This window comes from Micromesistius poutassou, assembly GCF_964030765.1.
Source record: "Micromesistius poutassou genome assembly, chromosome: 4".
Lineage (NCBI taxonomy): Eukaryota > Metazoa > Chordata > Actinopteri > Gadiformes > Gadidae > Micromesistius > Micromesistius poutassou.
In genome coordinates, this window is record NC_140274.1 from 20971227 (window position 1) to 20986226 (window position 15000).

General features: G+C 51.0%; 4 protein-coding genes across 4 annotated transcripts in view; 2 read left to right on the forward strand and 2 right to left on the reverse strand.

The window, feature by feature from the left end:
* The window catches only part of LOC311341747 (uncharacterized protein), a gene marked incomplete at its 5' end in the record, with an annotated part of 386212 nt that overhangs the window by 156600 nt on the left and 214612 nt on the right, over positions 1-15000 (reverse strand).
* Positions 1-15000, forward strand: part of LOC311341753 (uncharacterized protein) — a 361346-nt gene that overhangs the window by 123806 nt on the left and 222540 nt on the right. The gene's annotated exons all lie outside the window — the stretch shown is intronic.
* LOC311341755 (kelch repeat and BTB domain-containing protein 8-like) lies at positions 5537-9335 on the reverse strand (the record flags this gene model as incomplete). The annotated part of the gene is made up of 5 exons (XM_084466552.1): positions 8914-9335; positions 8433-8592; positions 8194-8272; positions 7800-8027; positions 5537-7115 (listed from the first exon to the last, which is right to left on the reverse strand). The coding sequence occupies exons 2-5, from the start codon at positions 8590-8592 to the stop codon at positions 5537-5539; spliced, it is 2046 nt and encodes a 681-aa protein (XP_084322678.1). The 5' UTR covers positions 8914-9335.
* sars2 (seryl-tRNA synthetase 2, mitochondrial) overlaps positions 9751-15000 on the forward strand; it is a gene marked incomplete at its 5' end in the record, with an annotated part of 8444 nt that continues 3194 nt past the window's right edge. Inside the window, 11 exons of the mRNA XM_084466558.1 lie at positions 9751-10026; positions 10261-10356; positions 10642-10671; positions 10893-11033; positions 11205-11259; positions 11427-11490; positions 12272-12377; positions 12503-12550; positions 12800-12908; positions 13532-13577; positions 14009-14096. Of these exons, the coding sequence (XP_084322684.1) occupies positions 9751-10026; positions 10261-10356; positions 10642-10671; positions 10893-11033; positions 11205-11259; positions 11427-11490; positions 12272-12377; positions 12503-12550; positions 12800-12908; positions 13532-13577; positions 14009-14096 (1059 nt within the window). The remainder of the gene's footprint in view (positions 10027-10260; positions 10357-10641; positions 10672-10892; positions 11034-11204; positions 11260-11426; positions 11491-12271; positions 12378-12502; positions 12551-12799; positions 12909-13531; positions 13578-14008; positions 14097-15000) is intronic.

Below are 15000 nucleotides of genomic sequence, written 5' to 3' on the forward strand. Positions count from 1 at the left end.
CCTCTTCTTCAGGTACTGGGGCATTGTTATCACCTGGGAGACACACGCAGGCGTAGGCAGGGGGGGTCACGTGACCTGGGTGTCACTCTAGCCTGTGAAACCACGTCAATCCTTCTCCACCTTTACCCAACCTTGTATTTATAAATAGATATTAAAAGGGGGACGTGTGACACCGTCTAGGTGGAAACGCCAACTTGTGATGTCAGAAGAGAACAGATTTTCAAACGGCGTGTAGCGGCTATTCACACTCACACCCGGCGCTGTAACGTGTCACCTTTAACGTATGCAGTGTGACGTGTGATGTGTGATGTGTGTGTGTGTGTCGCGTGAACTGATAATTAAGACGGAGGGCGGACCACTCACCCCAGCTGTGAGGTAGACGGGTACAAACAGCCAGCCGAGCAGGAGCACAATAAACAAGGCCTGGTACATCCAAACAACAACAACAAAACAACAACAACAACAGATTAAAACATAGAAGCTTCTACTAGACGAGAAACAACCTAGTGACTTTGACAACCACGCGACCAAGGTCGGCGGAATTTGCTTTCTGCACAGCGTGGTAGGCTACTCGTGGTTTGTGTGGTACGCAACTGAGCTCTCAGTTGGAGCTCGGTTTGTGTGTCAACACTATAACAGAGACATGACGGAGACAGACATTGTAAACTTTACATTGACACAGTAAGTTACAGTTACAGTAACAGACCCGTGGACAATATTAGCATTAACTCGAAAGTTCTTGCGTGCAGGAATGCAGGAACGCTAGTGGGTGATGAGTTCAAACTGCTTTTTTCGAAGCCTGGATGATTTGGTGGACGGGGAGCTACAGCGCCCTCCGATGGGCAAAGGCAGGCAGTGAGAGGGGAGAGGGCAGGGGGGGAGAGACGTCTGGAGGATTTTCTTGGCCCTTTGTGGTTTTGTGTTGGAGATATGATGATGGAATACAGCGGTTCTCAACTTCGTCTCAGGCCCCCCCCCCCCATGCGTCCTTCAGTCCCAACCATCCAAAATGTTAAACGTCTTTATCAATATTGCAGTAATCAACACGGGAGTCGATACAGACAGAGCTGGAACAAATCGGGGCTAAACTAATAATGGAAATAATGAGCCACTGGAACAATGAATGAACATTGAGACGTGTTAATACACTGGTTTCCATCTAAAGATTAAAGGTCCCATATTACACCACCAGTTGTGAGTCACTAGATGTGTGACGGGATAGATGAGCTAACGTTTGCTCCGGCCCACTGGGGCGGGCAGCTGGTAGACTGATCTATCACAGCGCACGTCTAGGTGGGACACGCACACCTGTGACGTCAGAAGAGGCCGATTTCCAAAAACGGCGTGTAAACGGCTAATCACCGCACTCACACACCTGGCGGCGCGTCATGTATCAGACCTTTAAGGTTTGCCCTGCGCCCTGCGAGCCACACTTAGGGTTGCCAACCGTCCCGTAAAATACAGGATCGTTCCGTATTTGGCAACTAAAAGACCTGTCCCGTAATGAACTGATACGGGACGCACTTTGTTCCGTATTTTGGGGTCGTGGAAGAATGACAGCTCGTTATGGTGACTCTCAGTCACTCGCTCACTTGCGGACTGCGTGCGCACCGCCCACGGCCACACACACAAGCAATAAGAAGCAAGACACCTGTACCTGGTGTCTGGAAACGCGCCCCCTCCCCCTCCCCCTCCCCCCCCCCCCACCCCTCAACAATCTCGTCGCCTGGTTTGGCACGCGGCCAAGAGGTGTCCCTTATTTGAAACTGGGAGTTGGCAACCCTAGCCACACTCAACACACCAGTGGAAGGGTCACTGATTGACAGCGCGGGGCTGCCTCTGGCCCTGGTGGAGTTTTGAGGGGCAGGTGCCGAATTGTTGACAGGGGGGGGGGGGGGTTGGATCACGGACGAGCGCTGTTGTTGACGGGGGGGGGGGGGGTTCGATCGCGGACGAGCGCTATTGCGGGCGCGATTCATCCGGTGTGTTGGGTGCGTTACCGGCGGCCACACACAACGTACGTTCCACTCGAAGCTTCCCACGGCGATGCCGGTAGCGGCCCCCGTGCCGGCCAGGCCCACGAAGTGACCGCTGCCGATGTTACTGGCGAACAGAGAGGCGCCGACCTGAAACACAACGACCGACACCGCTGAGATGTCTCTCACACACACACACACACACACACACACACACACACACACACACACACACACACACACACACACACACACACACACACACACACTATTGCTAGGTTCAACTATGCTGCTACCACACACACACACACACACACACACACACACACACACACACACACACACACACACACACACTAACTAAACTAGTGGGGTATTTTCTTTAATTATTAAGTTCAGATACGTGTGCTGAGCAAGTACAGTAGACGTAGGAAGGGAGTACATACTATATATATACTCTGAGATGCATGTCGGTGTGCATGTGGCGTTAAACTCACCGGCCACCAGGTCATGGTCCGACCGGCCAAGAAGTACCCCCCCACGGTGGAGCGGTTGGTCCGGGCCATGGACTGGAAACGCAGACCGACAAAGCAAACATTTTTTTGAATTTTTATTTTTATTTTTTATGATAGAGTGAGATAGACAGGGAAGGTATGTGTGTGTGAGAGAGAGAGAGAGAGAGAGAGAGAGAGAGAGAGAGAGAGAGAGAGAGAGAGAGAGAGAGAGAGAGAGAGAGAGAGAGAGAGAGAGAGAGAGAGAGAGAGAGAGAGAGAACATGCAGCAAAGGACCACGGGGGCAGGAGTCAAACTCGGGTCCCAGGACTGAGCTTGCCATATTTATTAAACTAAATTGTTACATTTCATTTATTTTTGTATATTGTATTCATATTTTTTTATAATTCACTTACAATGAACTTGTTATAGTGGCCTACACTGGCCTTTGTCTCATCTTGTTTTATCATGTATCTCGGCTGCATTGAAAAAGGGGACTGCCCTCAAATTGTTATTATTTCCGAGTATGAAATAAAGGTTGAATGAATGAATGAATGAGCCTTCAAGGGTACGGTACACCGCGCTCTACCCGGCTCACACCCCCCAACAGAGCAGCTTTTGATACAAAGCTACAGACCCCCCCCCCTGCATCATCAGTTCATAGGTTTGGACTAGTCTAAGCCAAGTTACTTTGTTTCAGTCGTATTAGTGGAGAGTTAAGGTAGGAAAGCTAGGCCGCGGGTGCTCGGACGCAGGACACATTGAAGGGCACACTCACCCACACCCCCACGCCGATCACCAGGAGAAAGTACCCCACGATGACGGAGATGTCTGCGGCGTTGCTGATGGTCGCCCCGGGCGACCAGGCCGGGACGTCCACGGGAGGACTGTCTGTCATCTTCTGTAAGCTCGTCTTCCGCCGGTCCACACACACACTCTCTCACTCACACGCTCAATAACGACTTGCTTACTTGTGACGGTCGAGCGTAAAAAAAAAGACAAAACAAGGTACTTTATCGTTCGAGAGGACGGAGGAAGCGTCCAATGACTTGACACCAACGCATGCTGGTTGAATGCCCCGTGAACGCAGACCTTTGAGCACCAGAGGCAACCAGCAGAATCAGCAGTAATGGCACTAAATATTAACACAGAACTGCTGGAAATCTGCTGTCTCCATTAACAGATAGGTTAGTATTTCTAAGACCCCCCCCCCCCCCCATATGCTTCTTGCATAACCTAACGAACGATGTAGGCCAGTGGATTGAACCCACACAAGCAACAACACATCACGGTGGTATTCGTCAAAGTTATCAAAAGAGTTCACAGTTTAAGACAACGTTTAAGCAAATAGTCATTTAATTATTCAATAACGTTGCTTTCTCCATTTGCAATTTGGTTTAAAAACAAACACAATGGAGGTCCAAGTCACTTGACCTGAACCGTATACACGTACACACGTGTGTGTACAGTCTCACACACACACACACACACACACACACACACACACACACACACACACACACACACACACACACACACACACACACACACACACACACACACACACACACACACACACACACACACACACACACACACACACACGTTCCATTGAACAATGGCTGCATAATAGGCAATACCTGCCAAAAATTGCAAAATTGGGAATGAAGTAAAAATAAATATTCAAACGCAGAAACAAACCTCTTTACCCTCCAAACCAACACTGTTGGCTCAACAGTCAATTATTGCATGCTGACTAAGTGAAGTCAAATTAAGCAAATTAATCGCGCTCATGTTTTTAGTGGCTATGATTTGTCCACAATGTTGCAGGGTTATCACCCAACGGTGTCACTATCTCTCACTGGATCCTTACTAGTTCTATGTTACGCTGGTTTTGTTTTAGTACATTACTGTAGTCCATTGTCAAATTCACTATTATGTATTGTAATAGTGAATTGTTATTAGTGTTATATACAATTTTCAGCATTGTGCATGTATCTTTCATCAATCATTAATGCAAAAAATGTGAATTGTGTGGAATTGTTTGATTAAAAACTTACACTAAAGGTGTTAAAATAAAAAAAATTCTAAAACGAAGCAGATGCATAACTTGCAGGTACACCGTGTGGTTGAACGTGCCGACCTTGAGATGATGGAAATTTGAAATAAATAAAAAAATATATATCATAAAAGACAAACGATAAATAAACATTCAAGGCATTTTCCGTTCCCTTACAATACATTTTAAAAAGGTGTCATTTTGGCTATTTTGATCCCTCCTGTAAATGGACACCAGCTTACCTGTAATTCTTCCATCAAGGGATAAAAGTGGCTTCTTTGCACCACCTAATGCTTAAAAGGACATTACACTTGAGCTGGTGAACATCCAAGTGACTATTAAAAGTGACTTGCCCTGCCACCTTACGGTAAAAACACATTACTCTGTGTGAGAACAATTTTTACAGCCCCATTTCTGTAACACAATGTTCAAACGATAATAGAGCAGCCTGGTAAGTAAGTAAGTAAGTCTGACATCTCTGTTTTGGGGACTGCAAATCAATAAATGTTGGGCTTTTTCCTAATAGAAACAAATAGTGGCCATAACTAATAAATGATATTTCTCATGGATAAAATACAAATATTAGTTTAGCACTTTTTCACCTCTTTCTTAATTTGAAAGATCCAATTGTAGTGAAAGCCAAAGTAAAACCAAGAACCACAAGAATACAGGACTGTCTGCATGCGTGACGGTGAAACCATACATCCATGCGTTGGCTTTGCCCTTCCGACTGTTCCCCCGTTCCTGACGAGGACTATCAGATTACATTCGGGTCCCGCGCCACCGTAGCTGAATCCGTGTCAGTCCACCGGTCTGTGAGTACAAAGAAAACCTCGGAACGTCCAACACATTCATCGCCTTGAAGCGATCATTAAATAATCATTAAAAATCCGAGCTACTGTTTTGAAGGACTTTGAAAGCGTCCCTTTGAATTGTCACGGTTATGAACCAACGGTTTGGGCTTCCACCCGCCCTCCCGCTGGCCCCCCCCCCCCCCCCCCTCGGAGGCCTAGTCCCCGCCCGCCTTCTTGCAGTCCTCCTTGGCGACCCTCAGCCGGGACAGGATGGGCTTCTTGGGGAACTTGAGGGTGGTGCAGCCGAACTGGCTCACGCCGCCCGTGTCCCTGGGGAGCTTCTCGCGCCGCTGCACCCAGCTCCTCCAGCCGGGCTTCCAGCAGTACACGCTGTCGTAGAAGCGCGACCCGTTCTCCCCGCCCAGCACGTAGATCCGCCGCTTCCAGCGGGCCACGCCGCCGGCCGCGATGCGCCGCGGGAGTCCCGGGAAAACCACCGGACTGGGGGCGCGGTCGCTGCCGCCGCCGCCGCCGCCGCCGCCGCCACCCACACCGCCGGCCACGCCGCGCTCCCCGACCGGCGCGCCCCCTCCCCCGGTGACCTCCCGCTCCGCGCCGGACCCCCGGCCCTCCCGGAAGAAGAGCACGCGCCCCGTGGCGTCCAGCGTCTCCAGGTTGGTGTAGTTGCCGTCCAGGAACTTGCTGGCGTCCCGCATGTAGCCGCCGATGGCGCACACGCCGCCCCGCACCGCCACGCCGCCCGCCAGGCAGGTGGCTCCCGAGTCCAGGGCCACGCGCGTCCAGCAGTCCGTCAGCGTGTGGTACACCAGCACGCCGGAGTGCACCACCGCCCGGTTCTGCTCCAGCGTGGTGCCGCCCAGCAGGTACAGCCGGCCCCGCAGCGCCGCGCAGGCGAAGGCCCGCAGCGGGAGGGGCAGCCGGGGGCCGGGCCCCCACCGCAGGGACGCCAGCTCCAGCGTCTCGCAGGAGTCCAGCAGGGCGGAGCGGTTGCTGCCGCCCAGCGCGTACAGCGAGTCGCCGCAGCCCAGCAGCCCCAGCATGGCCCGGGGCTGCAGCATGGCCGGCCGCTCCATCCAGCGGTCCAGCACGGCGTCGTACTCGTGCACGGCGGCCGACACCGTGCCCGTGCGCAGGATGCCGCCGGCCACGAACAGCCGGTCGCCGACCGCCGTGCAGCCGGGGCAGACCAGCGAGCCCAGCGCCGCCAGCTTCTCCCACTTGCCCGTGCGCGGGTCGAAGCAGTCCACGGCGTAGCTCCGCTCCGCCGGGCTGCTGCCGCTGCCGCCGCCGCCGTCGTCGTCGTCCTCCCGCGGCGTCAGGTCCACGCACACGATCTTCTTCTCGAACATGCCCTCCCGCGGCCTCAGCGGGCCCCCTGGCCCGCCGCCGCCCGCCCCCCCCGCCGCCGCCCACGCCGCCGCCGGCCCCAGCTCCTGGCTGAGCCGCCGGCTCTCCTCCGGCGAGAGCAGGCCCGGCCGCAGGTGGTGCAGCAGCGCCGGCATGTAGGCGTAGCGCGCCAGGGGCTGGTGCTCGGCCCAGCGCCGGGCCGCGTCGTACACCTCCGCCTCCGACTCCACGCCCAGCCGGTCCGAGCTCAGCAGGCTGCTCAGGGTGCCGTGGTCCAGCAGCAGGAAGTCCTTCTGCCGCGCCACGCGGGGGAAGTGCTGGGCCACCAGCCGCAGGGAGGCCCGCAGCAGCAGCTGGTCGTGGTGCGAGCGGGCCAGGGAGTACATGCCCAGGCAGTTGTCCACAGACAGGTGCTCAAACAGAAACCTGGAGGAGGAGGAGGAGGAGGAGACCGAGAGGATGGAGAGGAAACCTTAGCACTTTTAGATATCTTTGTTATTAATTAACTGAAGATAAAGAAAAAAAAAGGATTGGTGTCCCCCTAGTCACTCATGGTTGGGTATTTGCAGATGATATGTTACACTTTGGTAAATGGTAGCTGGGGAATTTGTGGGCCGGCATTAGCTCAGGAGGTAGAGCGGGTTTGGCTGGTAACCGCGAGGTTGCTGGTTGGATCCCCGGCCTCCTCCTCCTAAGCTGAGTGTCGTGGTGTCTCCTGAGCGAGACGCCCTTACCCTGACTGCTCCTGACCCGCTGGCTGTCCGCCCTGTGTGGTCGACTCGGCTGTCGGTGTGTGAATGTGTGCATGAACGGGGTGAACGTCAGTCAACACTGTAAAGCGCTTTGGATAAAGGCGCTGTATAAATAAGGACCGTTTACCATTTAACTTATCCACCAGAACTGAAGGAGTGAAGTTATTACTCAGGCGGAGAGAGGCCCCTGACCTAACTCTAACAGGCTTGATTCTCGGGACCCCGTTGGCGGGGGGGGGGGATCCCACCTCTTAAGTTTTTTGGTTGCAGCTCGGTGAAGTACAACAGGGTCCAGCGTCACCGAGGGCCCGCAGCTCGTGCTGCGGGCCCTCGGTGACGGACGGACGGGGGTTTTTACCTGGAGCACAGCTCCTGCAGGGGCATGACCTGGAGCAGGTTGGCCGCCACGAACAGGTCCTCCGCCGTGTCCAGCGAGAGGCCCGCCTCGCCGGTGTAAACAAAGTGGATGACGGTCTCCATGACGGACGACGTCACCTCCTCCAGCCGGATCTCCGTGAGGCGGGACTCCACCAGCGGGCTGGTGAACATGGCCCGGAAGTAGGGGCTCACCGCCGCCAGCAGCACCCTGGAACGGCCCGCGGAAGTTAAGGGGGTTAGCGTGGAAGGGAGGGGGACCGGGGGGTGAGACACTGGCTCCTTTTTTTGTGGAGACACCTCCTTACAGAGGTCACCCCCCTCGGCAACGCTTCCAATAAAGGACGCGGCGGCGGCGGCGGCGGCGGCAGACCCACCTGTGACACATGAACTTCTTGCCCTCCACGAGCAGGGTGACGTCACATAACTGCTGGGCGTCCAGGAGCTGCTTCAGTCCTGAGACACCCGGGGGGTGAGGGTGAGGGTGGGGGTCGGACGGAGGAGTTGGAAAAATGAAATAAAACGGAGACAAAGATTAAGTTAGGTGAAGACTTCCTCTAGCAGTCCACGGTACGTCCCATAGGTGTGTGCGCGTGTGTGTGTGTTGCCGTGGTACCGTGCGTGATGTAGTCCCCCAGCGGGGTGGTACTGTCGTCGGGGAAGTCCTCCTCCTCGGAGTCACTGTCGGACAGCGGCTCCCCTCCGCCGCCGTCCCCGTCCTGCCACGGCTGGGGGCGCCAGGTGACCGTGCCCCCCACCCCGCGCACCGCGTTCATCTGCCGACCACGAGACACATGAGCATGATTCACTTCCCTGACAGTGCAGTGTCACGCAAGTGTGGAGCGACATGCACATGTGTTTACCTTTGGCAGACCGTTTCACCGTTCACCGTTTAAGGGAGGCGGGTCATAGCGTTATATAGTGCCCGACAGAAATGTACACAACAAGTTACAGGACGGTAGTTGCAGGAGTGTGATGTGCAGTGGTCGGATATGTGTTGGCTTTTCAGACATTCAAGACACATTTCAGTTTATAATTGCGCCTGGGTAACAATGTGGCAACGTCGATGATTAGATCGCTACATAACTCATAATTACCTTGGCTCTTCTTCTCGTTTCCACTGTGAAGCTTTGTGTGTTCTCAACACTAACGTTAACTGATGGGGGGCACTGTGTGTCTGGGCGACCCTCCTATGTGTGTGTGGACCAGAGGCGTGCAGAGGGGACGGACTGTCTCATTGGTGGTGTTGTTGTTGTCCGAGGAGCTCCCGGGAAACACTGAGGTGATTATAGGCTGAAGATACCCCGGCCTTCTCTGGTGACAGCAGGCTATTAGGTTTTTAATCTAGCCCAACACAGACCACCACCGGTCAAACCCCAAGCTAGGGCTAGCCTAGCTTGCAGAGCAGACCCCCAATCATCTCCAGCAGCCAGGGACTACAATATGTTGTCAAACTGGCCCATTCCTTCCAGCGCACTACATTAGACCACCATGGTGCGGTGTGACAGTGGACCGGGAGATGGTCAACCATAGAAGAGGCTCAGGGGAGGCGATGAGGTGGTTTCAGTCGCTCCGCTGTGTGGACCTGCTGTGTGTGTGTGTGTCTGAGCCCCTGAACTGTGTGGATCTGAACCGCATTACCGCACAGCGATGCTCCCGCGGATCTGATTGGTCAGCCTTTGAACTGTGACGTTTTGTTCGGGGTTCAAGTTTTTCCACGAGATATTAACTGACACGACGTGATGTCAAAAATGTGCACGTTAATGTCATTGCTTTACATCGACAATAGTCCGGTGACAAAGACAACGTTTCTGTATTTTTGCTGTACAAGCTGTGCACGCTTGCTCTAATCCGATTGGCCAGCAAGATGTTGACCACGCCCATGAGTCCCCGCCTCATCTGAACCAGCGCGCTTCCGTAGTTGAACAACAAACATGGCGACCTGCATTGGCATGGTCGCAAGAGTTGGAGGTGTCACATTCAATGCATTAAAGCCGGTAACCTGTGGATATGCAAGACGAGCATCTAATCAACTGTGCCCGCGTCGCTTTGCTCATGGTATCCGCAGTAGTCTCTATGATCATGTCCGCGAAGGGTACAGTGACAAGCCGGACCTGGATATGCGGCTTGTGTGTGAGGAAACGGACAAAGTCATAGCCAATGTGGAGCACAGGAAAGGAGGCTTGCGCGGGGATGATGTCAGAGAGATTGTAAGACACTGCACTACTTTCTATTCAAGCATTGATCACCATGACTTTTTCTCTTGTTGTCTTGTGTTGTATGTGTGTAGTTACCCACTGTGTCTACGCTTATACCGCAGGTGTTGTAAACAATTCACCTGACATGTGATCGGGATGAGCGGTGCAGGGCAATACGCAGACAATCATGCAGTGTTTCTCCTGAATGTATCAAATGATGTGTCCGTGTGCCGTGCCGATACATAGGTGAGCGTATGGCAGCAGCTCCAGGATGTGAGGAGCAGCATCTCTGAGCTGGAGCAGCAGAAGAAGGCTGTCAGTGAAGATGTGCGACTGCTTGTGGTCAGTATGGCTCCTCCTCCCCATCGCACTGTGTACATTGATAGCTACTCCAGCTCCAAATACAGAGCAGAATACTCTCTGTTTTCAATGCATAGACCAATTGATGTGTTCTACAGTAAAGTGTGTGTGTGTGTGTGTGTGTGTGTGTGTGTGTGTGTGTGTGTGTTTTACGTTTTGGCATCAATGCGTATACATTTATAAACAACTATATTGTATTGTGAACACTCATTAGACATTAAATCATGCTGTAATTATGACCCTATTATTATCACCTCTTATTCACAGGAGAAGAATGACAAGAAATCTCTGGCCAATGTGAGTCCAACCATCGCTTCAATACCTGGAGTGTACTATGCCAATGGAGCCAATTTCACCAGCAGCTCCCCAATGCATGCCTGGAGATCACACACACACACACACACACACACACACACACACACACACACACACACACACACACACACACACACACACACTTAGAGTAGAGTAGAGTAACACATAGCTGTGACACAGTCTTCTAACCGTGGTCCTCACAGCTGCCGGAGTTCAACCAAGCACGCCAGAAGGGCCGTGAGATCCGCGGCCGGCTGAATCTTCTCTACCCTCAGGAGAGCAAGCTGGAGGCCGAGCACTACGGCCGCGCCCTCCGCCTGCCCAACACCACACACCCTGATGTGGTAAAGACACGCACACACACACACACACACGCACACGTCCACTCATCCATGTTTACACAGCGCATGCATACACACTCGAGCATCGAGTCAGACCGATTGATTTGTAATCTGTTACATGTTTTGAAAAGATAACGCTAATTGTCATTTTGTTTACCCCTTTTCCTTTCTCAGCCAATCGGCGACGAGAGCCAAGCGCGGGTGGTGGAGCTGATTGGTCAGAAGCCAGGTGATCCGTTGCCTCGTCTTCACCGCTGAAGTGCTGTCTGGTTGCTTTGAGATTCTCACTCATTTTCATCATGTTAATCATGCTATCGTGCAATTAAAGAGGATGGATCGAAACGGGTAAAGCGCATGTGTCCTCTAACACACATTTTGTCTCCTTTCTGGCTTCAGAGTTTAACTTCAAACCCAAAGGCCACTTGGAGCTGGGGGAACGGCTGGGCATCATCAGACAGAGGTGACCACGGTGGATTAGTTACATATATATATATATTTTTTTTATTACTTTGTGTTTCTGACTGTTGCCTGGTTTTTTTATATTGTTAGGACTACCTCTGTTATTACTGTTCATGTTTTTGATGGCTTCAGCCATTTCAGAACATCATTTGGAGTACATTTCAGGGTACTCAAAACTATCTGTGATGCATCATTTGGGACTAGTAAACATCAGGACTTGCCAACGTTGAAATTAATCAGGTTTTTTTTTGGGAAGACCCGCAAAGGATGTGTTTAATATTAGACACTAAAGGATAACAAAATATACACTATTTGGGGGCGGCATTAGCTCAGGAGGTAGAGCAGGTCGGCTGGTAACCGCAAGGTTGCTGGTTCGATCCCCGGCTCCTAAGCTGAGTGTCGTGGTGTCCCCTGAGCGAGACGCCCTCACCCTGACTGCTCCTGACCCGCTGGCTGTCGCCCTGCGTGGGTGACTCTGCCGTCGGTGTGTGAATGTGTGCATGAAATGAGTGAATGTCAGTCAACACTGTAATGCGCTTTGGATAAAAGCGCTATATAAACGAGGACCATTTACCATTCTTGTAATTAAGGACACTATTACTCAGAATCAAGGGGTTGACAAAGGATGGCAATTGGTGGGCGTCCCTGCCTTTCACTACATGCCTGTAGTTCTTCTGGCCATCCAGTTCAAGTTTTTTAGTTTCTTTATTACACTCTATTTCAGAGTAAATAGTCGTGTTTATTGACCGCTGTGTTCACTGTCCCTCTGTGATCCCGTGTAGACACCTGGCTCACGTCTCGGGTCACCGGTCGTACTACCTGAGGGGGACGGGGGCGCGGCTGCAGACCGCCCTCCAGAACCTCGCCCTGGACACGCTGCAGCGACGGGTGGGGCCTCTGATTAGATGCAATGTGTACGTTATGTATGTATGTATGTATGTAGTATATGTTATGTATGGGATCGCTGCGTGTTTCAACTCCCAACGCCTCTGTGAACGTGTGCTGTGTCTCAGGGCTTCGTTCCCATGGTGGTGCCGGACATGCTGAAGGGAGCTGTGTTTGTGAGTATTATATAACGCCACTCGGATCCTTTTCATCTTCTCCTTCATTTACACCTTTTTAAGAAAAATTTAGCATCAATTATTGTCGTCTCGACTCATTGCTTTCATCATTCGAGTTAAATGTACACAAAGAGTTTTCTCTCATGCCAGGAAATGAGAACTGGTGCGCTCTCCAAATTGGGAACGATTGAACAAAAAGACAAGAAAGAAATGAGCCGCGTGCCTTTCTCTCCCCCTGCTCCGCTCCAGGAGGGCTGTGGGATGCAGCCCAACGCCCACCGCTCCCAGGTCTACTCCCTGGACCCCCTCCAGTTCCCTGACCTCAACCTGGCTGGCACCGGAGAAGTAGGGGTGGCAGGTACCACGCATGACAGCACTCTACCACCAGCAACGACTGGAGTGCACCACGCACTGTTGCATTGTGGGCGGACCGTGGAAGTCAACCATGTGGACGTTTGTTCGCTGAAGATGCAGCGTATTTGACTTGAGGGGGTTAACAGTTTGTTTTTATTTACACAAAGCAGTTGAAAACCAATTTATTACAAATATTTTAACAGTCTACATTAGGCCCGGGCGATATGGCTGAAAGACATATCACGATATAACTTGATCATATTGATCGATATCGATAACTATTGATCATTTTAATGACCTAAAACGACTATGAATTACCATGTTGGATTTAAACACTTCTGTTTAACACTTAATACGACCCTCCACTGTTCTTCATTGATAAATACTCCAATGTCGACACAACAACGAAAAACACTCAAATATTGTACATAAGTACGGAACCGTGTTTGTGTAACAAACCCAGCTGCTCGATTCGATATATATATTGAACATGTTTTATATTGATATTGATCAAAAGTCTATCACAATACAATAATCTATTGTTTTATTGCCCAGGCCTAGTCTACATGTACATACTGGTCATGTGCAACAGGAGATGGCTAATGCACATGTGTTCTTCTGCGTCAGGGTTCTTCATGGACCATGCTGTGAACTGGGCAGACCTTCCCGTCAGGTGAGCCGCCCTTCCTGGGTTTGGACCAAGGGACAATGAAGGCTATGTTTGATTTAGGGCTGGGCCATTCATTGAATTTTGATCGCGATTTCGATTTCAGATTTCAATCACCAAACTAATATAATCAAGTTGAAACTATTTTAATTTTTCTTTATAGAAATTGCAGAACAGCTGGATTCATATCTGGACTTTATTTCTATTTGACCATTTTGTGTATATTTTTAAGGGGAAATTTCAAAGTTCTCATTTACAAAGTGTTTTTATTGAAGAGAAATTATGAATAAATGCATCATGTTTTCAAACTCAAAAATAATCGAGATTTCAATATTGACCAAAATAATCGTGATTATGATTTTTTTCCATAATCGAGCAGCCCTAGTTCGATTTTAACCCTGTTGTATTTGATTTGTTAACTGCCCCCCGGGGGGCAGGTCTGTGTGCAGCAGCACGTGTTACAGAGCAGAGACGGACACGGGCCGGGAGACCTGGGGGCTCTACAGAGTGCACCACTTCAACAAGGTACACTCGAGGTGCGTTCACACCAAAAGTGAAGCGTGACGCGTGACGCCACATAACAAAGTCACTGCAAAGAGGAGAATGGACGCAAATCTGTTGCCGGGGCGGCGAGAATGACGCGAAAACTGAGAGCTGTGTGTATAGAGCCGTGTGTGTAGAGCTGTGTGTGTATAGAGCCGTGTGTATAGAGCCGTGTGTATAGAGCTGTGTGTATAGAGCCGTGTGTTGGTTCCGGATGGGGTTTGTGAACCCAGACACGATGGCCTTGGGTTCCCCCGACGTCTTTGGGACTTCCACAATAAGAGAGAGATAATAACAGAGTCGCACTGGGGGTTATCTCGGTCGTTGTTGGCCGGTGGAAACGTTGGCGTCTACGTCTAAGCTCTTCGACCTCACTGTCAAACTTGCGTGAGGGGAAAATAATAGCTCTTTGCGTTTGTTGTGACCACCGCTTTGAGGGCGTGACCCGGAGCGTTTCTATATGCACAGGCGGTCGCCTAGGGCCACCTGCAGGGGGCGCACCAGATCCAGGTTCAGATTCAGAAGAATTACTTTTATTACACTTATTGTACAGTTACACAAGAGTACAATTCTTATACTAGGTACCTCAACACGCACATAACAGCAACAATACAATATAAAGTAAATAGATAGATAGATTAAAAAAGATAGATTAATAGATAGATTAAAAAATATATTAAATAAGTAAGAAAAATAAGTAAAGTGACAGAAATGTAACAGAAATGTAAACTGATCAAGTGGATTGTAGTGAAAAATACAGTGCAGTGCAAAAATGTTGCAATTACAGTAAATGAATGCAGTATATGTATTTAAATAGTCTCTAGTGGTCTCGTGCGTGGGGCTGGTTTGTGGGTAGTGGATTCCCCCAGGAGCTTGACTGCTTATA